This window comes from Dendrobates tinctorius, unplaced genomic scaffold (assembly GCF_039654945.1).
Source record: "Dendrobates tinctorius isolate UK_male_01 unplaced genomic scaffold, ASM3965494v1 ptg000149l, whole genome shotgun sequence".
Taxonomy (NCBI): domain Eukaryota; kingdom Metazoa; phylum Chordata; class Amphibia; order Anura; family Dendrobatidae; genus Dendrobates; species Dendrobates tinctorius.
Window position 1 is genome coordinate 1,043,630 of NW_027361816.1, and position 25,401 is coordinate 1,069,030.

Below are 25,401 nucleotides of genomic sequence, written 5' to 3' on the forward strand. Positions count from 1 at the left end.
GCACCCGTATAGTCCCCCCCTTCTCACCTTTTGGGTGTGCACTATAGTTTGGGTGTCTTTTTTTATATAATGTGGTGTTGGTTATCCGTGTAAATTAACCGGAGGTCCTTTCATGCTTGGTAACGGAAATGAAGCTGGGGAGAGGTACCGCCTATTTATTTCAGTAGGTTTCCTGTCCTGGCTGGGCGGATCCCTCTCTCAGGTGTGCTGTCATGGGTTCCGGAAAAAACGGCTAACGGTAAGTAATCTTGGTGTTTTACTCCTTACCAATGTGTGCTGTAAATTAGACTGGATTTGGAATCCACAAAAATCCCATTTCTGACAGGTCCAATTTTTTTTTTTTAAAACTTGGGACGAATTTCATTCGATTCAAATAAAATCGTCAACTCATGTAGAAAAAATATAGAAAATATATTGAAAAGTTATAATTCTCAAAATATGTGTGTGACAGCAGCCAAACTTAAAAAAGCTATATAACTCTGGTATTGGTATTGCAGTTATCACACCAACCCAAAGAATAAAGTCGCCTAATAACTTAATTAATTTATCCTGTGCTCTATGCTGAGTTCTTACTCCAGGGCTTTTGTGCAAGTCTTTGAAATACGTGATTCAGATGGAACCTCTGGATGAAGATTCCCTATAATGAGGAAAATGGAGACATTTTGTACACTGACCTATAATTCGGCGGTGTCCGTCTTTCAAAGCGTGCACAAAAGCGTGATCGGCCACAGTTTTGTGCACCACTGAAAAGAAGGACACCGCTGAACAGAAGTCAGACAGAGTCCAGAGAAACTCTGCTGCCTCATTATAGTGAATGGATCAGCCAGGGATTTCATCTGAATTACGTCACTTGGAGATTAATATGGAAACTCTGATATAGTTGCTCAGTGTAGAGCACTGGATAAATGTGATCCAAAAGATTATGTAAAATGTTCCCAACAAAAGCTTCAACTCGGTCCACAGAAAAAGCAAGTCTCCACTCAGCTCCATTATAGCTCAAAGACTCTGGAAAAGTGCTATGGCTCAACTACCTCCTCAAAAAAAAATTTGCAATTTTCACTCAGCAACATCCACTGCTGCTTGTTTCTACACCTGTAGTTTACACTGGTGTGCAATTTTCAAAATATAGTCAGGGATTCTGCTCTTCTGGCACTTAGGGGCTATGTATATGAAGTTCCCAAACTATTGTATGAAAATTTGTTCTCCAAGAGTCGAATAGTGCTCTGTCCCTCCCAAATCTCGCCATGTGGCAGTACTGTACACCCACATATGGGCTGTTGCCACAATCAGCAGAAATTGTGGGACAAATTTTGGTGACATATTTACCCATTTCTTCTTGTAAAAATTGTAAAATCTGGGGCTTACACAATTGTTTTGTACTGTAATTAATCTTTCTTCAATGCCCAATGGTTTAAATTTCTGTAACGCTCCTGTGGTGTCAATATAATCACTGCACCACTAGATAAATTAATTGAGAGGTGTAGTTTGCAAAATGGGGTCACTTAATGAGGGATTCTGCTGGTCTGGCACCTCAGGGGCTCTGCCAATATGACATGGCACCCTCAAACCATTCCAACAAAATCTGCACTTCCATATGGCGCTCCTTCCCTTCTGAGCTTTGCACTGTGCCTCAATAGTATTTGGAGGCCGGGAAACAATATATTATTCGAGCACACCGAAGACACTCTGTTAGCACACAAGCATGTTTGGATAATACCTTATCCAAGTATGTTAGTTCATCACTAAAAAGGATACAATTTTGGTTAATGGAGGTGGAAAAATAAATATTTAACATATATTACTGGACATGTGAACGTTCTAGTAACCATCTATTTGAAACTGATTCAGTAAGCAAGGAAAGCAAAAAAAAGGATCCTTTTATAATCGAGAGATGGCTATTTGATGGATCGTTTTCCATAGACTTCAAAGATAAATAAAATGGATCCAGTTGAAATAATTTTGTTTCAGGGTAACCAAAAAGTTGTGTCTGCAAAACTTTTTTTGTCAATGGATTGCTACTGAATCCCTACTAACGAATGATTACTGCACTTGTGAACATCGCCTAATACCTATAAATCCTACAAAAACTGAAAGTCAACGCCCAATATATATTAATTGTAATCCATCTTTATTCAAACAAACATGTTATTTTATAAAAAGTCAGCAATGGAGATATATACAAAAAAAGAGACTACTTTCACAGGTCACAACAAGTACAATTATATCCTATTCAAGGTGTTGCACATAATTACTTCAGCAACAGGTGCATACTTTAAAATACAAGTGGCCATAAACTTAAGCCTACAACATTTATGTATTAATCCCTGTATACTGAGCAACACACAGGTGCCCACACAATTAGATATTGAAAAGTTTTTTAAAGTATTGAAAAAATTCCTCCTACAAATATAGCTACACGCGAAACACGCGTCGGGGCATCAGGACGGCTCTCAGGTCAAGTACAATTTCCTTGGTGTGACTTTCTACACTATGACTTTTTATTTGATATAAAAATCTCCACTAATTGCAAATACTGTTGGGCACTATTTGCACCTTATAGATCTAATTATTGGTTTTATTCCACTGCTATACATAGAATTTAATCTTTGCAATTTGCCTTATACATCTGCACTTTACGTGCTTATTATCTGATATTCAAAAAACCTTTTCTGTCTTTTCTGCTGCTATGCACTATTGCACTTTGCAAGCTAAAAATTAAATAATTTGTCATTGATGATTCCTTGGTGTGTATTATGCGCTATACAGTTGTGGCCAAAAGTATTGACACCCCTGCAATTCTGTCAGATAATACTCAGTTTCTTCCTGAAAATGATTGCAAACGCAAATTCTTTGGTATTATTATCTTCATTCAATTTGTCTTAAATGAAAAAACACAAAAGACAATGAAGCAAAAAGCAAAACATTGATCATTTCACACAAAACTCCAAAAATGGGCCAGACAAAAGTATTGGCACCCTCAGCCTAATACTTGGTTGCACAACCTTTAGCCAAAATAACTGCGACCAACCGCTTCCGGCAACCATCAATGAGTTTCTTACAATGCTCTGCTGGAATTTTAGACCATTCTTCTTTGGCAAACTGCTCCAGGTCCCTGATATTTGAAGGGTGCCTTCTCCAAACTGCCATTTTTAGATCTCTCCACAGGTGTTCTATGGGATTCAGGTCTGGACTCATTGCTGGTCACCTTAGAAGTCTCCAGTGCTTTCTCTCAAACCATTTTCTAGTGTTTTTTGAAGTGTGTTTTGGGTCATTGTCCTGCTGGAAGACCCATGACCTCTGAGGGAGACCCAGCTTTCTCACACTGGGCCCTACATTATGCTGCAAAATTTGTTGGTAATCTTCAGACTTCATTATGCCATGCACACGGTCAAGCAGTCCAGTGCCAGAGGCAGCAAAGCAACCCCAAAACATCAGGGAACCTCCGCCATGTTTGACTGTAGGGACCGTGTTATTTTCTTTGAATGCCTCTTTTTTCTCCTGTAAACTCTATGTTGATGCCTTTGCCCAAAAAGCTCTGCTTTTGTCTCATCTGACCAGAGAACATTCTTCCAAAACGTTTTAGGCTTTTTCAGGTAAGTTTTGGCAAACTCCAGCCTGGCTTTTTTATGTCTCGGGGTAAGAAGTGGGGTCTTCCTGGGTCTCCTACCATACAGTCCCTTTTCATTCAGACGCCGACGGATAGTACGGGTTGACACTGTTGTACCCTTGGACTGCAGGGCAGCTTGAACTTGTTTGGATGTTAGTCGAGGTTCTTTATCCAACATCCGCACAATCTTGCGTTGAAATCTCTTGTCAATTTTTCTTTTCCGTCCACATCTAGGGAGGTTAGCCACAGTACCATGGGCTTTAAACTTCTTGATGACATTGCGCACGGTAGACACAGGAACATTCAGGTCTTTGGAGATGGACTTGTAGCCTTGAGATTGCTCATGCTTCCTCACAATTTGGTTTCTCAAGTCCTCAGACAGTTCTTTGGTCTTCTTTCTTTTCTCCATGCTCAATGTGGTACACACAAGGACACAAGACAGAGGTTGAGTCAACTTTAATCCATGTCAACTGGCTGCAAGCGTGATTTAGTTATTGCCAACATCTGTTAGGTGCCACAGGTAAGTTACAGGTGCTGTTAATTACACAAATTAGAGAAGCATCACGTGATTTTTCGAACAGTGCCAATACTTTTGTCCACCCTCTTTTTTTATGTTTGGTGTGGAATTATATCCAATTTGGCTTTAGGACAATTCTTTTTGTGTTTTTTCATTTAAGACAAATTAAATGAAGATAATAATACCAAAGAATTTGTGATTGCAATCATTTTCAGGAAGAAACTGAGTATTATCTGACAGAATTGCAGGGGTGTCAATACTTTTGGCCACAACTGTACATATACTGTATATATTTGTAGGAGGAATTTTTTCAATACTTTAAAAAACTTTTCAAAATCTAATTGTGTGGGCACCTGTGTGTTGCTCAGTATATAGGTATTAATACATAAATGTTGTAGGCTTAAGTTTATGGCCACTTGTATTTTAAAGTATGCACCTGTTGCTGAAGTAATTATGTGCAACACCTTGAATAGGATATAATTGTACTTGTTGTGACCTGTGAAAGTAGTCTCTTTTTTTGTATATATCTCCATTGCTGACTTTTTATAAAATAACATGTTTGTTTGAATAAAGATGGATTACAATTAATATAATTGGGCGTTGACTTTCAGTTTTTGTAGGATTTATTGATCATTGGGAAGTGCCTGTATTAGGCTTGTGGTTGTTTTATATGAGTATCGCCTAATACCTAATTTGGCCAAGGGTCACCCAAACATAGAGATGAAGAATCTGTCCGTTTAGTGGTAGGGTTGGCAACTCAATCCTGGGCAAACCAGTTACCACATTTCACAGAGATTGTAGCAAAGATCAAGAGCATGTTTTATTTTTCTGTTCGAGGTAAGAATGAGAATAGGTTTTCTCCAGGAGAGAAAAAATCATTTTTGAGTGTTTTGTTTTCCCATTGTAGGAATTTTCGGATTCACTGGGTTAAGGTCTTTATTATGTCTCTTTTTCTCAACTTTGATGACTCTCCTGTAAGTAAAGCAACAGATTTATTTCTCTTTCAATATAGAGTTGTTTAACCCTTTATTTTTTTCTTTTATTTAGTAAATGGGACTACAAGTCTAATTGTTGTTAATAATTTCCTAATGTTAAGGATCACACTTCAAGAACTGTTTTAGCGCCATCAAATGTTTTATTTCTGCACATAGACTGTATATATTGTAATGAATTGTGTCACTGATGGTATTTATTTTTGCAGTTATTGCATATATGATCTAATGTTTATCAGACCCAGGAAAAATATAATATAATTAATGATGTGCTCTTAGTGCATAGGGGGACATTTTCTATTACACACAGCACGATGTGGAGTTTGGATGGACCTCCTGCAGTGTATTTGTACTGCCTGGATAATTGGGCATTTTGTGACCCCTAATTGATTGAGCCTTTACTGTCATAACGTAACAGTGAGGGAACGGATATCTTTAAGTATTAGCAGGTGAATTCTTCTACTGTCTACATTTCATAACCATAAAAAAGGAATTTAGAGGTACGGTGTATATTAAATTAAGGGGTTTGGTTAATTTTGACAACCCAAGTGTTTAAGCTGAAGCAGATCCAGGGTCCAGCGTCAGAAACTCTGAGCGATCAGTTTTATAACTTTGGTAAGTTCTGGGAATCCTCAAATGATAAAAACAGTGCCCCTTTAGTACATGTTTTGCTATGACTTTTTTCACTTTCATGTTTAGGATGCATTTCCAGTAAATTTAGCCATAGCTCAGTGCAAAAAGGGACATGGTATGGTTTATTGAAACTTTTCTGCATAGTTTTGGCTGATACTGGGCTGGGAAGTAAGTATTCCAATTTATTGTTATTATATTATTATTATACATTTTTATGGCGTCATTTATTCCATGGCTCTTTACATGTGAAAGGGGCAAATATAGGCAAGTACAATAAACATGAGCAATACAAGGCACACACAAGTACAGAAGGAGACAGGACCATGCCCACGAGGGCTCACCGTCTTCAGGGGATGGGTGAGGATACACTAGGTGAGGGTAAAGTTGGTCGGGCGGTGGTTCAGTAGACTGAGGAACACTGCAGGTTGTAGGCAAATTCCTATTTGATCAATTGACATGTTAGCAAGTATGTTTTGAGTCTCATATATCATCAGTAGTGATAGATTAGTGATATACTGTTATGTTATTGCTGTGCCGTGATGTATACTGCAGAGTCTCAGTATATTCTACTTTATATGATGTAATATCCTCTTCCTCCTGCTTGTGATAGGTATCTCCCTGTGAACACTTAAAAGCCAGAAAAAGGAAACAGACTCAAGCTGCAGTTCATAGGATGCAATGGAGACTTTTCACACAGCACTTTAAGTGTAAGGCAGGGGAGGTTTAAAACAGCAGCTAATTCCTGTATAGATTCACCTAATATGTGAATACATTTTTTTTATATCATGTTGAAATTATTTCTTTAGCTGCATGGATGGACATAGAGAGACAAGAAGAGCAAAACAATGTGGGGAGGATTGGGATCTGAGCGATGGGATTTGATGATGTGATCATACAGGTGCTTCTCACAAAATTAAAATATCATCAATAAGTTAATTTATTTCAATTCTTCAATGCAAAAAGTGAAACTCGTATATTATATTCATTACACACAGAGTGATCTGTTTCATGTGTTTATTTCTGTTAATGTTAATGATGATCATGGCTTACAGCCAATGAAAACCACAAAGTCATTATCTCAGTAAATTAGAATACTTTATAACACCAGCTTGAAAAATGATTTTAAAATCCGAAATGTTGGCCTACTGAAATGTATGTTCAGTACATGCACGCAATACTTGGTCAGGGCTCCTTTTGCATCAATTACTGCATCAATGCGGCATGGCATGGAGGCGATCAGCCTATGGCACTGCTGAGGTGTTATGGAAGCCGAGGTTGCTTTGATAGCAGCCTTCAGCTCGTCTGCATTTTTGGGTCTGGTGTCTCTTATCTTCCTCTTGACAATACCTCATAGATTCTCTATTGGGTTAAGGTCAGACGAGTTTGCTGGCCAATCAATCACAATGATACTGTTGTTTGTAAACCAGGTATTGGTACTTTTGGCAGTGTGGACAGGTGTCAAGTCCTGCTTGAGAATAAAACTTCCAACTTCCAAAAGCTTGTCGGCAGAGGGAAGCATGAAGTGCACTAAAATTTCCTGGTAGATGACTGCACTGACTTTGGTCTTGATAAAACACAGTGGACCTACACCAGCAGATGACATGGCTCCCGAAGCCATCACTGATTGTGGAAACTTCATACAAGACCTCAAGCAGCTTGGATTGTGGCCTCTCCACTCTTCCTCCAGACTCTGGGACCTTGATTTCCAAATGAAATGCAAAATTTACTTTCATCTGAAAACAACACCTTGGATGACTGAGCAACAGTCCAGTTCTTTTTCTCCTTGGCCCAGGTAAGACACTTCTGGCGTTGTCTATTGGTCATGAGTGGCTTGAAACAAGGAATGCAACACTTGTAGCCCATGTCCTGGATATGTCTGTGTGTGGTGGCTCTTGCAGCAATGACTCCAGCAGCAGTCCACTCCTTGTGAATCTCCCCCAAATTTTTGAATGGCCTTTTCTTAATCCTTTCAAGGCTGCGGTTATCCCGGTTGCTTGTGCACCTTTTTCTACCACACTTTTTCCTTCCACTCAACGTTCCATTAATATGCTTGGATACAGAACTCTGTGAACAGCCAGCTTATTTAGCAATGACCTTTTGTGGCTTACCCTCCTTGTGGAGTGTGTCAGTGACTGGCTTCTGGACATCTGTCACGTCAGCAGTCTTCCCCATGATTTTGGAGCCTACTGAAACAGACTAAGGGACCTTTTTAAACGCTTAGGAAGCCTTTGCAGATGTTTTTTGCTAATTATTCTAATTTAGTGAGATAATGACTTCTGGGTTTTCAGTGGCTGTAAGCCATAATCATCAATAATAACAGAAATAAACACTTGAATTAGGTCACTGTGTTTGCAATGAGTCTATATAATATATGAGTTTCACTTTTTGTATTGAAGAACTGAAATAAATTAACTTTTTGATGATATTCTAATTTTGTGAGAAGCACCTGTAAGAATAAAAAAAAGTCTACATGTGAGGACATGAACGGAAACAGTGACCAGACAGGAGATCACATGACACAGCTGCCCCTAATGAAGAGCTCACAATGTGTGGATGTAATATATTGCTAGTGAATTAGTATGTATGATGCTCCAAAGTCTTTATACAAAGTACTGTGTATGTGAAAAAAAAAATACCGCAGCATTTTTTAAACAATTTTGAGAATATTACAGTGTATCCAGAGACAGACAAAATAATAAACGGATCTCCTTGTTTCGGCATGATATTTTTGTTTGAAAATTATTGTAAGGCTTTTTTTTTTCATTTGGAACCAAAACTCAGAGATGAGAAATTGTAGGGTTAATTGAATTTTGGAATATGGTATAGCTGGTGATGCATACAGTGCTAATATTCTAATATTATAGGAAAATGAACTCGGATGGCAGGAAAATCTCTGCGCCTTCTCGAGGCTTCACTTGCAGAGCGGCTTTAATTAAAGTAAGATATCTATGAGAATTTTTGATGATTCCAGGCGCTTTCCAGGGTCTCTCCTGACACTACACAATGATGGAGAAGACGGATTTGGGAAGCTTAAAGTTTGAAACCCACAGAGATGGGCGGATACGACTATGGATTGGCCAGATGATGTCTTGTTCTTTATTCAGAGGGAGCTCAGACAATGCCAGGTAGCCGGCAAGAGATGCCAAGTGTAGCAGGCAGTGCTGATAGGTGAGAACGCGGTATGGCGGAGAAGTCCCCCCCCTGTTCTTTTAAAGAGGGGCATTGAAGTATAAAAAAAGACGAAGAATCTAAAGCAAATCACAGAAGGGAATCAGCAGCTAGCAATAACAGTCAAAGGGGAGGGGGAGTGAGGTCTCAAGTCCCTCTGTGGCAGAAAAGGAGATATTAGATGATACAAGGAGCTACAAACAGATTGTCAGCAGCAGATCTGCGTTTCCTTGGGCACGTTCCTTCCTCTCTGAGCTCCTGGGCTGCATTTGGATGCCATGGGTAATAGTTTGTCCAGCAGCATCCCTACATTCCCCAGAGGAAGCCAGACCAGAATCCACAGGGTCCATCAGCAGCACCACCTTAAAGGTAGGTCATAAGTCTGATGAGAATGATTCATGCTGATTTCATTTTTTTTTGGGGGGGGAATGCATTGATGGAATCGTATGTTATACCACATGATAGCACAGTGACTAGTGACACAGTCAGCTCTGCTACATCTTATGTCTTCCACATGCTGTACCCTTTCACGGCCTAATGATCTCCAACTGTTGGATGGCATAGATGGCAGTCTACAGGTGTCCTGTACAGATGTTCCCGTCAGAGCCGCAGCTCCTGTCTTCCCCAGGATACATTTCTTTGTCTAATTATAGGGCTGGATTTCGGTGGATTATTCATGATATGGAAGGATCTCTTATAAATCCCGTATGCATATGTTACCATATTTATTAGACGGGCATACAAAACTTTCTATTTTCTACATGGAGTCACAGGTTTATCAAACTTTTAAGAAGCTCCACTGATACAATCATATGTCAGACGGTTTTTGTCGAAATTGTCTTGAATTTTATATAAATAAATAAAAATTAGAATTTAGTATATTTTATAAAGTGTAAAACAATAAACATGAACCCTGATGTGAGTGAGACCGTCACTTCTTAAATGACAATGTTTTGCGTGATCATAGTGCTAGGGTACAGGGCAGACTTCTATATAACAGCAAGGCACATAATTGCTAAAGCTGAAGGCGTGTGGTCAACAGAACCACATTCCTACTGATTTTTCTAATCAATATTAATCTCCTGATATCCCCTAATTGGGGGCCATGTGTGTTAGCCGCCGCTGGTAGCCCACTCGATTTAATGCTAATTGCTGGGCCGCATCTGGATTTGCAGCAGCTTGAAACAAATGGCATGTTTGGTTCCAGTGGGAAAAGCAAGTGAGCCACTTGCGGCTGTTAAAGTGCACGTCATAACACCCTTAAAGGGTTCTTCCATACATTTCAAGTGACTACCTATACACAGGACACAAGATGACTTGCTGATTGGTAGCGGTTCAACTGCTGGGACGATCAATCGAGAAAAAGACCCAATAGGATTGCAGTGCTGGCTGCACATGTGAACTTCCTCTTTATTCATTGTCTATGGGTTTGCCCTAGATAGCCAAATATAGCACTTGGTTATCTATATCCTTCCCATAGAGAGGAACTAAGGCTAGGGTCACACGACCGTACGTTCTCTCATTGGAGAGAATCGGGTCAATTATGCTAATCATACTCTCCATTTCTCCATTCTGTCTTATGGAAATCAGGCTGCACTCAGATGTCATCCGGTCTGATGGTTTCCACTGACTGAGTGCAATCCGAATGTTGGATCAAACTTGGGCATGCTGTGAGTTTTTTCTCGAACCAGCTCAGTCCATGGAAAAAAAATGGGACATGTGTGCGGCCCCTGTGTAAGAGTGATCCGAGTGCGATCTGATATTTTGTCACATCACACTCAGTCCGAAAATACATCCGTCTTCACAAGCCCTACTAGTGATTAATATTTGCCAACACGCTATCATTTATGGGATTCGAGACTTATTGGGGTATTCTCATATCAGACATTTATGGGCACAGCCTTGGTGGTCGCACATGCATTTCTCTCCATATTGAATAATAGCCGATCGATACAGAAGACATGGGACCTGCATTTATCAGACATTTATTTTGTATTCTGTGAATAAGCCGTAAATGTTGGAGATGGGAATAACCTTTAATTACCTAAAATGGGGATCTATCACTGTTATGGTCTTCAAGCTTGAAAGAGTTTACATAGACATTGGATTTGTTCGCACAGCCAAAACTATTCCATAAATCTGACTATGGCTGGCACATGGATTTTTTTTAAAAATAAGAGTTTTGCAAAAATTTCCAACAGAACTTGTTCTAGTTTCATTGTAGGACAAGGGCTCCAAACCAGCAGAGGTCTATGCACATGGCATTGTCACGGGCCATGCCGGAGCCGTATGCCCTCGGGATCCTACGGCACGGTGCATGATGGATTGCTCTGTTCTGAATGCGATTTATAATGATGACTTGGTCTATGAAATGTGTATGAAGGATTGTTTATAAATTCATGACAGTCTGGAGAATGACTTCATCGTACGCAGAATTATAAACGCACACGATAAAAAATCCTGAAAGACAGGATTTACACAACGTCAAGCTTCACTGGAGCCGAAGGCTTCCTACCAGCAGAACATTCCTTCCAAAAGTCGGATCCCATGTCAGAGCGGTGTTTTGGGGAATATGTATGACTTTCTTCTGTGTAGGGAAAACTAATTCTATGTTTGTAGCATTTCATTCCATAGTCGAAGCATTGATCCGGATTGTGTTCATACGTAGCTGAAGCCCATCAATCCTGAGTACAGAAATGGGAAAAGAAGAAATACACCATTTCTGTCAAATCCAGATGTCTTGGCGACTATTTAATAAAGACCTGTCGGCTGTTCTGAAATGTGAACTATAATTGATATTTATATTCCTTATAATAAGAAGATAGCTTTTCTTAAATCTCTCCATTGTGCTAATTCCTCCAAACAAAAAAATTAGAAATAATTGACAAATGGGTGTTACCATTGGGTTTTCTGCTCTGCATACGATGATACTGTCCAATCAGTGCTGACAGTATCAGATTGTACGGGACACACCCCATTGACAAGGGAGATGGAAACACCAAGTGGTCACTTTATTCATGGACTTTCAGTAGGAGTCATGGAGGAAAAGCGTAGCACCTCGGAGTTTTGCTTTCGGGATTCTGTCAGTCTGTGACCTGACTACAGCCCACTGTCTAGGGGCTTGTTCACACGTTACGGATTTTCTGTCCTGATTATGCGGAGAGAAAATCTGTAGTGGATTACAGTAACAATAAGGTGGACGAGATTTCAAAAATTTAATCTAAGCGCTCTGCACTATTTCTGGGTGGAAACTGACCAGCTACGCAGACTTAGAGGTTATCCGGGACTTTAACACTGATGGCCTATCCTTAGGACAGGTCATCAATGTCTGATCGATGGGGGTGCAACACCTGGCACCCCCCGCTGATCAGCTGTTCCCGATGTCGGCAGGAGCTGGAATTGCTCAGTTATGGAGCTGCACAGCCCAGTGGCCGCAGACAGGTACTGCACGTCCATCATCCTTTGATTTGAATAGGGGGTGGATGTGCAGTACCCGGCTGCGGCCACTATACAGTCAACGGAGCTGTGCTGTGCAATTCCGGTCACTGCCGACACCAGGAATAGCTGATCAGCGGGACTGTCAGGTGCCGCACTCCCACCAATCAGACATTGATGACCTATCCTAAGACCATCAATGTTAAAGTCCCAGACGATCCCTTTAAAGGTGTCAATTCTTTCTAGGGAATTTCAAGCACCAAAATCTGATTGCAACTCATTCATTTTTTTGTTTCAGATCTGCAACAAAATCCACAAGAGATTTTTTTCTGTCCCATATGTTGTAACACAGCTCATAGCCTAATCCAGGATGGCAGCAAAGCGGCACTAAAGTTCCCCATGCATTAACGAGAACTCTTCTAATAATGACACCCTATTATGCTATTGGTATTCGTGTAATCTTAATATATTAGAGATCATTTTCTTATCCTTTCAATATCATATTATTCCATTTTAGGTTGAGCTGAACACTTTTTATAGGGCAATATCTGACGGCATGAGCTGTGCAGACTAAAATATCAGGGATCTATATATCCAGTGTACCAGTCTGAACATGGCCTTAAAAAAAAGACTGGTCAGCCCTTTATGTACAGTATAGGAAGAAAGCTGTCAATCAGCCACCGGAGGGCAGGGGAAGACATAGCCCATAAATACTGGGGCTTAGCGCTGGCTTGTGCTCCATCTAATAAAGGGGGGATTTATGGAAACCACTATAAGACATGCAGTCAGTGACTAAGTGCAGGAATCAGGGTCTCTGTCACTAGTGAGATCAGGCAGCATAAACCTGGTGACAGCTTCACTTTGAGCATGCAGTAGCTTAGATCATAGCTGTCTCCCTTTATGCCACGGTCCGCCGCTTAGTTTCTGGTGCCTGCAAAATGCCTGAGGTTTTACATTTACATGGGAAATAAACAAGGCTGATAAGATCTGACAGCTTTCTTTAGGTTTAGAGGCAGAATAGAAAAACACGAATGTCAAGGGGAACGGCTTCCATTAAAAGAAATGGAGATCAACAGACATTAAAGGGGTCGTCCCCTTTCATAAACTTTCTGCTGTAAGCTGCGAGAGTTAAAAAACAAACTACCCTCCCTGGGTCCATCGCCGATTCTCCACCGCTGCCCGCTCTCTTTTGTCTGTCTGCAGCGCTTGCCTTTGTTTGGTAAGCGACCACCTGACAGGCAATTAAATCACGTAACTATGAAAGTCTATGGCCACCTAGGCAACCAACATTTTCTTATTGTTTCATAGCACCAAAAATAAAAAAGAAATCATGTCTGCAATACATAAAAATGTCACTTTTTTAAATCTACAGCTCCTATGCAGACCTAAGTGTCTCCATGGTAACAGACAGCAAACTCTGTGTAGTCAGATCCATATTCTTCCACTTCTATTTTACTGTACTTTTTGCTAACATAGAAAAAAATGAAATTACTGTCTCATGGCTCTATTAAATACTAGTTGACATACAGAGTATATTGGTATATGGCGTAAGATCACACAGTACTGATGAGGTTGAAATCTGACTTATCTGCCGTTTCAAGACCTGCAGATTCAAGTTCAGCAGATCAGTGTCCGGCAGGAAGAGAAGAGAGAGAACTGTGCAGCTGCATAGTTCTCGCAGTAATTAGTATGGAAGCTATGTAAGTGCTCCTCTCCATCATGATGAAGCTGCCTCCAGGCTATAAGAGGCTCAAACTTTTTTAGCAATATTTTTCCATACTAATATGTGCATCTAATATTCCAAAAGCAGCTTCTTCTGTGATCGAGAGGAGTGCTTACATAAAATCAATCACTGAGGTTTCTTTTCCCTGCATGAGTCATCATTAGAACTACAATTCTATGTCGCTGTAAATACTTTGTAGTTCTAATGATGACTCATGCAGGAAAAAGAAGATTTCCTGTTTCTACAGAGAGCGCATAAGGGTTCACCTAGTTTTTAATCAATGGAAAATGAAAGAATTAACTGAGTCAAAAGACAAAATGAACAATTGTCAGTATAATATGATGACTGCAATATAGCAAGAGGATAAAAACGTTGATGGGAGGAGGAGGAGTGCTTCTTTAAGGGACTTTATTTTATGTAAGCCTTTATTTTCATTTTAGGTAACATCTATATTCTCATTATGGCACTCACAGGGTACAATAGCTGCAGAGAACTGTATTTTCCCAGTACTGTGCTACAGTAAAGGGACGGCTTCTGATATTAGATGTATTATATGGAATCGCTGACGATGCAATTATATAATGGCTCCAAGGTGGGACGTCACAATGATGGATACAAAAAAAATCATTTCTTTTATGATTAAAATAAAATGAAGAGATTATGTCTTTTGCTGTAGGCGACTTCACAGCATAAAGAGACAGCGATCATATTAAGCTCTCCTTGGATGCGTGATGCACGTTGGCAACTTCTTTTAGAGATTCACTATGAGACACAATAGCTTCAATTTACCTCCACAGCTTTCATCGTGAATATAAAGATCTGATACATAAAGTAATAGGGAGATAGTCCATAGATGTAAGGCCTCATTCAGACGCCCAATTTTCACGCACTCGTACCTGTGATAGTCTATGGGGCCATTCACATGTCCTAATTTTTCCCATGAACGGGTGGTCCACGGAATATATCGAAGACAGGTCCCATTTTGATCTGAGTGTCGAATCAAAACCAGCAATTCAAGTCAGCTTCAGCTTTCCACTCTTAACCAGATCTTAAATCGCTCTTTCACATTTCACCACTGCCCTGAAGATCTGCTGCCAGTATAATGTAGCAGCCATAGACTGACATAAAGTGGCCTTGATTTGTTGGCTGGATGACTGGAGTTGGTTATTGGTGGACCCTCGGCACCCCAGTCCAACACTGATAACAGCATGCTCAGTTCAGAAGCACACCTCTGCACAGACAGGAACCTAGGGAAGCCTGATGTTAAACCAATTTGTGATGGTCATGTAATTATCTGAGGTTAGGTTGAGGAACATGAATTTGAGCTATGGAGGCAGCACCAGACATCCCAACCAGAGTTGGTGTAAATTGGTTGCCTGGACTAGTCGAGCATTAATCTCTGGCCATGGGATGGGACCCCTGAGAATCACCTCCTACCTTCTGGCATCCACAGCTCGTCTTTTGATTAGCCGGCCCGGCACAATGTTGCTGTGTGTCACAACACAACGATAACATCACGTCCTGTGGATAATTAAGGCAAGAACCACCAATATCAGGAGATACAAGGCTATTCTCAGGTCTCCCTTCCCATGGCCATACATTATTGATCTGGCTGCTGGACTGGGTCCTATGAATGGATTTGCACTGTAGACCCAACAGGTCATTGGCGGACAAAGAGAGAAGAGGGCCCTGTGCAAGAACAATATATGGGCCCTTTGCAGTCCAATAGCTCATCATAACTTATTACAATACCAGCAAAAGAATATGAGATTTTCTGGATCCACAGCAGAAATTGACTTTTGCGAGGATTTTTACTGCATATCTCTCATTGCAAAAGGTGAAATCAGAATTCCTGTAAGAGTTTCACTGTAGATTTTCCTTACCATAAATATATTTTTCCTCTACGCTCGGATATGTTTTATAGATTCTTTAATTTTAACTACTGAATTTCGATATTACCCTGGAGAAACTGAATAGTGGCATGATTTATATATTACTCAATGAAGCTTTCTGCCACTTTACTTTATTGTCGGTATTGATTTTTTACTTGATTTTGTGACTCAGTGCTGCAATCCTAGGCATCCTTATTCACTGACTCCACTCCAGAAGAATGGGGAGAAGGATCTCAACCCTTACCAGCGTCAATGGCGCTCCAGTGATTATCCCACGCTGTCCCTCTTGTTCCCGGTCTTTTATATTCTGACACATGCAGCCGAGCAGTCATTTATTAGTAGTCACTCGTTAGTTATACTCTTGAAACCTGGAGTATGAGTCATAGGAACTGCAGGATGATCTCACCAGTTCATTTTATCATCTTTTTCCCAGCTCAGTTTAATCGTCTTTTATGAATATCCATTCCCACGTAATGGTGAAGCCAGATAGGAATATTATTTCTACAGGCTGTCAAAATTTTTATACCAGATACCTGCTTATATATGACAGACAGCTCATCTGTTATTGCCTGGATTGCCCGACATCAATTACATCCCTGCCACATTCATTCTCTTATGCCATATTGGTTATATTGAGCTAATCGGTTAGAATTCTTACCCAGAATTGTGAAGCCATGGTTAAAGTATAGCCATAACCATATTATAATGCACAATAGCGCACATATCATATGTTTCATCTAGAGATCTAGAGTTAGTACATATCAATTTGCCAGACAGGGTTCATCGGTAACATGCCCCCTGAGGAAGGATCTAAGGATCCGAAACGTGCGTTGGGGTGGGTGCCTGGCCTATACTCCTGTGTCTCCCGCTGATTGGAGGTAATAGATATGCTTGGATATTAACCGTTTGCTGCTGCCTTCCATGTATTGGGGTATTATTACCATATGAACACTATTGATAAACCTATGGGCTTTACTATGTCCATTGCCCCATATTAATAATTAGAATATATTTTTAAATTTGGATGGTTGCGCCTCCCTCTCCCTCCTCGGCACATTTAGCTGACTTGTTACATATATTTAATTGATTGCTAATATTTAATGATATATGTGAGACATAGGTCATTACTGGTTCTGGCACCACCTGCTTGTTACATCTCATGTGATGTGGATTAATTGCACTTTCTATATTCACTACCCTCCCCCTTTTTTCCTGTAATATTTGTCTGGTAACTTAATAAATTGTAATTTTACAGTAATTTGTGGACTACTTGGTTGCGTTTTTTGAGGTTCCCTCATTATCTTTGTCCCGTTTTGCGATTGTCCTATGTATCTGATCAGCTGATTTTTCTAATTATGTGGGTCACCGTTGGTCTCACTAATGTGCTAATCCTGCTCACTGGCTGTATAATCTATGCTATGATAAGCAGTTCAGGGAGAGGAAGGCGATTCATCCGGCGATTGGTTTGTGACTGTGTTTCATGGCGCCAACTAGTTTGGGTCGTTACTTTCGGGGGGCGGGGTTGCCGGCCAGTCTACCTCTCAAGGGAATGCACAATGGGTCAGGGGTCAGTCATGAGTCCAGAAACACAGTTTATGCAGGAAATTTAACGAAGGCCAGTGTAAATTTGGTTCCACATGCAAGTTCAAGCACATGTGCTCGCACTGCAATGGTTTCTCTCATGGCGCCGCAAGATGTTTCAAAAAGAATAAATCAAAGCCAGAATCTAGTAATTCCAAAGGGGGTGATGCCAGTGAAGCTGGACGCGATGGTCTCCTATCTAAATAGGTTCTCGAGCAGGAGTAGGTCAGATCTTTTATTGTCGGATTTTCGGGATAGTTTTAGGATCCCTGCCCCTCCATTTGAAATATCACAAACTCTAAGGAATCTTAAGTCGGCTGAGCAATACACTGAAATTGTTACGGAAAAATTGTGTAAAGAAGTTGCTTTGGGTAGGATGTCCGGACCTTTTCCAGTTCCTCTATTGGTAGATTTGGATGTTTCGCCCTTGGGTGTTGTGCTGAAGAAGGAGCCGAATAAGTTCCATGGTTTATAAGTCTTTTGATGAGGTGGCACGTTGGGTGCGATGTTGTGGTAGGGGGGCACTCTTGGCGAAATCCAATATTGAGTCTGTTTTTGGTTACTACCGGTTCATCGCGAGAGTGTGAAGTTGTTGGGTTGTTTTTGGAAAGGGGGTTTTTTGTTGATAGATGTTTACCAATGGGTTGATCTTTGTCTTGTGCATTTTTTGAGGCTTTCAGTTCCTTCATTGAGTGGGTTGTTCAGTGGGATGTGTTAGGTTTTGATTCCCTGATCCATTACTTAGATGATTTTTTGTGCGTCGGACCTGGTAAGTCCAGATGCTGCGAGGTAATTTTGAAGATAGTTTTTTGGGTAGCGGAGCCTTTTGGTGTGCCACTGGCTCCGAGCAAAACGGAAGGGCCCTGTACGAGCCTTTTTCTCCTGGGCATTGTGATTGACTCGGTCAATTGGGAGTTTAGGTTACCGGAAGAGAAGGTGGTTGCGTTACGGGAAGAAGTTGCGAGGTTGAGGCGTTTATAAAATCTTCTGTTACAAGATGTTCAAACGCTTCTTGGTAAGCTGAATTTTGCTTGCTGTGTCATCCCGATGGGGAGAGTTTTTTCACGGAGGTTAGCTAGTGCCACAAGTGGGGTGCGGGCTCCGCATCATTTTGTTCGTTTGTCTGGCGAACACAAGGCTGGTTTGGAAGTTTGGGATCGTTTTTTGGAGGATTACAATGGCCGTTCTTTGCTCATGGAGGAGGTGGTTGGCAATGTGGAATTGGAATTGTTTACGAATGCTTCTGGTGGTATCGGTTTCGGGGCTTATTTTACAGGTCAGTGGTATGCGACTAGGTGGCCCGAGGAATGGTTTGCACTGGGTCTGGTGAGGAATTTAACGTTATTGGAGATTTTTCCCATTCTGGTGGCTGTGCCTCTATGGAAAGCTGATTTTCAAAACAGGAGGGTCCGCTTCAATTGTGATAATATGGGTGTTGTGTGCGCAATCAATAGTTTGACGGCATCTTCACCTCCGGTAATACGAGTGCTTCTGCAATTAGCGTTGTGCAATTAGCCATAATGTGGCGCATCGCTAACACATGTTAAAATCGGCATGCGTTAGCGATGTGCTGTCATGCTGTGACGGACCCTCGGATGCGGTCTGCAGCGTTCGAGGGTCCGTCACTAATAGCGCAGATTCTCCATCTCGATCCACAAAAGAAGTAGCGTTAGCGCAGTCCATTTAACGCATGCGTTGAACGGACTGCACTATCACTATGTGAACCTAGCCTTAGGGGTTCACCCTTTTCGTGAATTAGTAAGGGACATTACATGACTTGCTACGGTTATGGTTATGGTTTCGTGGTATGACAGTAGTATGGTCGGATATTGTTTCAAGAAAATGCTGGTGTCATGCTAGATCTGTTGAAAGGATTAATAAGTCGAGAATTAAGGTGAATCGGGCGGTGTCTAGTTTTATCCTAAGGAATGGAGGTGTGGCTGTGTGGCATTTTGAGTTGGAGGAAGGGATTGAGGATTTTTTGCTGGAAGATGGGGTGCATTTGAAAACTGTGGGCATCGATCTGTGGGCACTCGGCCTGCAGACGAGAGGGCCATAGCGGTCAGGTATGGGGGGGTCTCAGGCATTTGGGGTAGTCAAATACCCTCGTTGTGGCGGTTGGGGGTTTCTTGAAGTTGGTGCTAAATTGGTCTGGGGGTCCGTGGGTATATGGATTCCTCAGTTGGTGTTATATTTTGGTTCTCTGGTCTGGTGATTTTGGGGGGATTTTGGCTATGTTTGGCCGGATCCTCGGGGTTCAATGGACATTGTTACCCTTCGGGGTTTATTTGGTGCTCCCGAGCCAGTTGGGTAACGGCTGGGAGTAAGTTATGGTCTGTTTTTGTCCACAGTTTTCAGTATGGTTAATAACCAGATTTTTGAGCTTCAAGGGCCCATCCCAGGTTATTTATTTACTTTTATTTAGTTAATGTTAATATTTGTTTGTTTTATAATAAAGGCTGCTGTGGCCAATATTATCCAATATTTGGTGTTAGTGTCTTTATTCAGAAAAGGGGGCACTGGGGTTTTAGGGGATGGATGGTGCATGGCGCGTTATGAGGTATGTAAGATACCCCACCTGAACATCGACAATACCAATGTCAAGTCCTATGAATCGATTTGCACCAACTCTACCAAGAACATATAATTTTGTCAGTGCAACACATGTTCTACTAGTAAATCCCTAGATATAACTGTCTTCTGAAGTAGATCTACAGTATCTGTCTGTCTATCTATCTTCTCATGAATCTAGCAATCTATCTATTTAAAACAAGGCTCCACTACTTTTGAGCTGAAACATTGATTTTTTGTACATGGGAAAATACATAACTATTATTTTGCATTTGAGTCATTTGAAGTGCTGCCTACGTGTCCAAATTTTACTATTTCATCTATCTATCAAAGGGTGCAGTCACACTGGCTGGCGGCTCTCCTGACCCGAATGTGACAGCTTCATGTATTCCTATGCAACTATCACGCTCGGGTCGGGAGAGGTGTCGGCCAGTCTCCCAGAAAATTATTGCAATTACACGTTTTATTGTACACGTTTATTTCCTTTGTGTGTATTGGAACAACACCAAAAAATTGAGTAAAAAAAGGCAAATTGGACATAATTTCACACAAAACCTTCAAAAATGGGCAGGACAAAATTGTTGGCACCTTTCCAAAATCGTAGGTAAAGAACTTTTTGATTCAAGCATGTGATGCTCGTTCAAACTCACCTGTGGCAAGTAACAAGTGTGAGCAATGCGAAAATCACACCTGAAACCATATAAATAGGGGAGAAGTTTACTCAATCTCTGCATTGTGTGTCTGTGTGTGACACACTAAGCATGAATAACAGAAAGAGGAGAAGAGAACTGTCTGAGGACTTGGGAACCAAAATATCACGATTCCTCTACTCAGTGAGTGATTGCTATGTTGTCCTATGAAAATTGTGTCTTGCTGAGTTGTTGAAGTTTTAATTGACAGCTTGGCTGTCCAGACCTGTGATGGGCTTGTTGAGCTGTCAATGCTTTGTTTGAGCTGTCCAGTATGACTGGGATTTGTGGGAATTTCTCCAGGTGTTCCGTGTTCTGGAGATTGCCCAGCTACTTAACTGAGCTGCCCCTGATGCCTGCCAGACGTAGTTTGTGCTTCCTGGTGTTAGCCTGATTCTGTTCTGAGTTCTGATCTTGTGCTACCTGACCCTCTGGATTATGGAGACTTAATAGCTGTCTACAAATATCTAAAGGGCTGTCACATTGTAGAAGGATCAACTTTATTCTCATTTGCACAAGGAAAGACTAGAAGCAATGGGATGAAACTGAATGGGAGGAGACACAGATTAGATATTAGAAAAAACTTTTTGACAGTTAGAGTGATCAATGAGTGGAACAGGCTGCCACGAGAAGTGGTGAGTTCTCCTCCAATGGAAGTCTTCAAACAGAGGCTGGACAGACATCTGACTGGGATGATTTAGCGAATCCTGCTTTGAGCAGGGGGTTGGACCAGATGGCCCAGGAGGTCCCTTCCAACTCTATGATTCTATGATTCTATGATTCTATGTTATGACTACCCCCTTTGTCTTGTCCTTTGGCTTTTATCAGCTATCTCTTGTTATTGACCCTGGACTGTGACCTGACTTACGCCTTTGTCTATTCTCTTGGTTATCTACATACTTTCTTGGTATTGACCTTAGAACTTTTGACTTTTCTGCCTCACGGTCTGTCCATCAGTAGTGATTAGCACCACACAAAATTGTTAAAAAATATCAAGGTTACAAGTCCATCTCCAGAGATCTTGATGTTCCTTTGTCAATGATTCACAACATAATAAAGATGTTAACAACTCATGGCGGTGTAGCTAATCTCCCTGGACGTGAACGTGAGAGAAAAATGATGAAAGGTTGCAATGTAGGATGGTCCGGATGGTGGATAAGCAGCCCCAACCCAATTCCAAAGGAATTCAAACTGTCCTGCAGGCTCAGGGCACATCAGTGTCAGCGCAAACTATCAGTTGACATTTGAATGAAATGAAATGCTATGGCAGAAGCACTCTTCAAATATGAGAGACCTGGAGCAGTTTGCAAAAGAAAAGTGATCCAAAATTCCAGTTGAAAAGCTTAAGAAGCTTGTTGATGGTTATAGGAAGTGATCGATTGCATGTTCAAGTTGTGGGTGTCAACAATTTTGTCCAGAGAATTGTTGGGGTTTTGTGTGAAATCTGTCTATCCATCTATCTATCTATCCATCTATCTATCTATCTATCTTTCTATCTATCTATCTATCTACATTTGTGCTCAAACGTTTACATACCCCGGCAGAATTTTTGGTTTCTTGGCCTTTTTGTAGAGAATATGAATGATAACACCAAAACTATTTCTCCGCTCATGGTTAGTGGTTGGGTGAAGCCATTTATTGTCAAATCACTGTGTTTTCTCTTTTTAAATCATAATGACAACCCAAAACATCCAAATGACCCTGATCAAAAGTTCACATACCGTTGTGATTTTGGCCTAATAACATGCTCAGAAGTTGACACAAATGGGTTTGAAATGCTACTAAAGGTAATATCCTCACCTGTGACCTGTTTGCTTGTAATCAGTGTGTGTGCATAAAACCTGAGTGAGTTTCTGGGATCCAGACAGACTCTTGCATCTTTCATCCAGCCATTGACATTTCTGGATTGTGAGTCATGGGGAAAGCAAAAGAATTGTATACGGATCTACAGGAAAAGTTAGCTGAACTGTATAAAACAGGAAAGGGATTCAAAAAGATATCCAAGGAATTGATAATAGCAGTCAGAATCGTTCATACTGTGATTAACAAATGGAAAACCAAGGGCTCTGTAAAAACAAAACCAGATAGACCAACAAAAATTTTGTCCACAACTGCCAGGAAAATTGTTCCGGATGCAAATAAAAACTCACAAATAACATCAGCTGAAATACTGGACTCTCTGAAAACTAGCGATGTGGCTGTTTCAAGATGCACAATAAGGAGGCACTTGAAGAAAAATGATTATGATTTAACCCCTTAAGCCCCAAGGGTGGTTTGCACGTTAATGACCAGGCCAATTTTTACAATTCTGACCACTGTCCCTTTATGAGGTAATAACTCTGAAACGCTTCCATGGATCCTGGTGATTCTGACATTGTTTTCTCGTGACATATTGTACTTCATGTTAGTGGTAAAATTTCATTCAAATAACTTGCGTTTATTTGTGAAAAAAACAGAAATTTGGCGAAAATTTTGAAAATTTTGCAATTTTCCAACTTTGAATTTTTATGCCCTTAAATCACAGAGATACAGCACACAAAAAACTTAATAAGTAACATTTCCCACATGTTTACTTTACATCAGCACAATTTTGAAACCAAAATTTTTTTTGTTAGGAAGTTATAAGGGTTAAAAATTGACCAGCGATTTCTCATTTTTGCAACACCATTTTATTTTTACGGACCACATCACATTTGAAGCCACTTTGATGATTGAAAATACCCAAAACTGACACCATTCTAAAAACTGCACCCCTTAAGGTGCTCAAAACCACATTCAAGAAGTTTATTAACCCTTTAGGTGCGTCACAGGAATTTTTTGAATATTTAAAAAAAATGAACATTTAACTTTTTTCACTAAAAAAATACTTCAGGTTCAATTTTTTTTATTTTATCAAGGGTAACAGGAGAAATTGGACTGCAAAAGTTATTGTGCAATTTTTCCTGAGTACGCTGATACCTGATACAGTCATATGTTAAAGTTTGGGCACCCCTATTAATGTTAACCTTTTTTCTTTATTACAATTTTGGTTTTTGCAACAGCTATTTCAGTTTCATATATCTAATAACTGATGGACTTAGTTATATTTCTGGATTCAAATGAGGTTTATTGTACTAAAAGAAAATGTGCAATCTGCATTTAAACAAAATTTGACCGGTGCAAAAGTATGGGCACCCTTATCATTTTCTTGATTTGAACACTCCTAACTACTTTTTACTGACTTCCTGAAGCACTAAATTGGTTTTGCAACCTCATTGAGCTTTGAACTTCATAGCCAGGTACATCAAATCATGAGAAAAGGTATTTAAGGTGGCCACTTGCAAGTAGTTCTCCTATTTGATTCTCCTATGAAGAGTGGCATCATGGGCTCCTCAAAACAAATCTCAAATGATCTGAAAACAAAGATTATTCAACATAGCTTTTCAGGGGAAGGATACAAACAGTTGTCTCAGAGATTTAACCTGTCAGTTTCCACTGTGAGGAACATAGTAAGGAAATGGAAGAACACAGGTACAGTTCTTGTTAAGCCCAGAAGTGGCAGGCCAAGAAAAATATCAGAAAGGCAGAGAAGAAGAATGGTGAGAACAGTCAAGGACAATCCACAGACCACCTCCAAAGACCTGCAGCATCATCTTGCTGCAGATGGTGTCACTGTGCATCGGTCAACAATACAGCGCACTTTGCACAAGGAGAAGCTGTATGGGAGAGTGATGCGAAAGAAGCCGTTTCTGCAAGCACGCCACAAACAGAGTCGCCTGAGGTATGCAAAAGCACATTTGGACAAGCCAGTTACATTTTGGAAGAAGGTCCTGTGGACTGATTAAACAAAGATTCAGTTGTTTGGTCATACAAAAAGGCATTATGCATGGAGGCTAAAAAACACAGCATTCCAAGAAAAACACTTGCTACCCACAGTAAAATTTGGTGGAGGTTCCATCATGCTTTGGGGCTGTGTGGCCAATGCCAGCACCGGGAATCTTGTTAAAGTTGAGGGTCACATGGATTCAACTCAGTATCAGCAGATTCTTGACAATAATGTGCAAGAATCAGTGACGAAGTTGAAGTTACGCAGGGGATGGATATTTCAGCAAGACAATGATCCAAAACACCGCTCCAAATCTACTCAGGCATTCATGCAGAGGAACAATTACAATGTTCTGGAATGGCCATCCCAGTCCCCAGACCTGAATATCATTGAACATCTGTGGGATGATTTGAAGCGGGCTGTCCATGCTCGGCGACCATCAAACTTAACTGAACTGGAATTGTTTTGTAAACAGGAATGGTCACAAATGCCTTCATCCAGGATCCAGGAACTCATTAATAGCTACAGGCAGTGACTAGAGGCTGTTATTTTTGCAAAAGGAGGATCTACAAAATATTAATGTCACTTTTATGTTGAGGTGCCCATACTTTTGCACTGGTCAAATTTTGTTAAAATGCAGATTGCACATTTTCTGTTAGTACAATAAACCTCATTTGAATCCAGAAATATAACTGAGTCCATCAGTTATTAGTTTTATGAAACTGAAATAGCTGTTACAAAAAACAAAATTGTTATAAAGAAAAATGGTTAACATTAATAGGGGTGCC

The 25,401-nt window shown here is 40.5% G+C and overlaps 1 protein-coding gene across 2 annotated transcripts in view; it reads left to right on the plus strand.

Annotated features, from left to right (window-relative positions):
* The first annotated feature begins 8,803 nt into the window (after nt 1-8,803).
* NEURL1 (neuralized E3 ubiquitin protein ligase 1) overlaps nt 8,804-25,401 on the plus strand; it is a 406,160-nt gene continuing 389,562 nt past the window's right edge. For both annotated transcript variants that reach the window (XM_073546577.1, XM_073546579.1), the window contains exon 1: nt 8,804-9,286. In XM_073546577.1, coding sequence (XP_073402678.1) covers nt 9,196-9,286 — 91 coding nt within the window. In that variant the 5' untranslated portion in view covers nt 8,804-9,195. The remainder of the gene's footprint in view (nt 9,287-25,401) is intronic.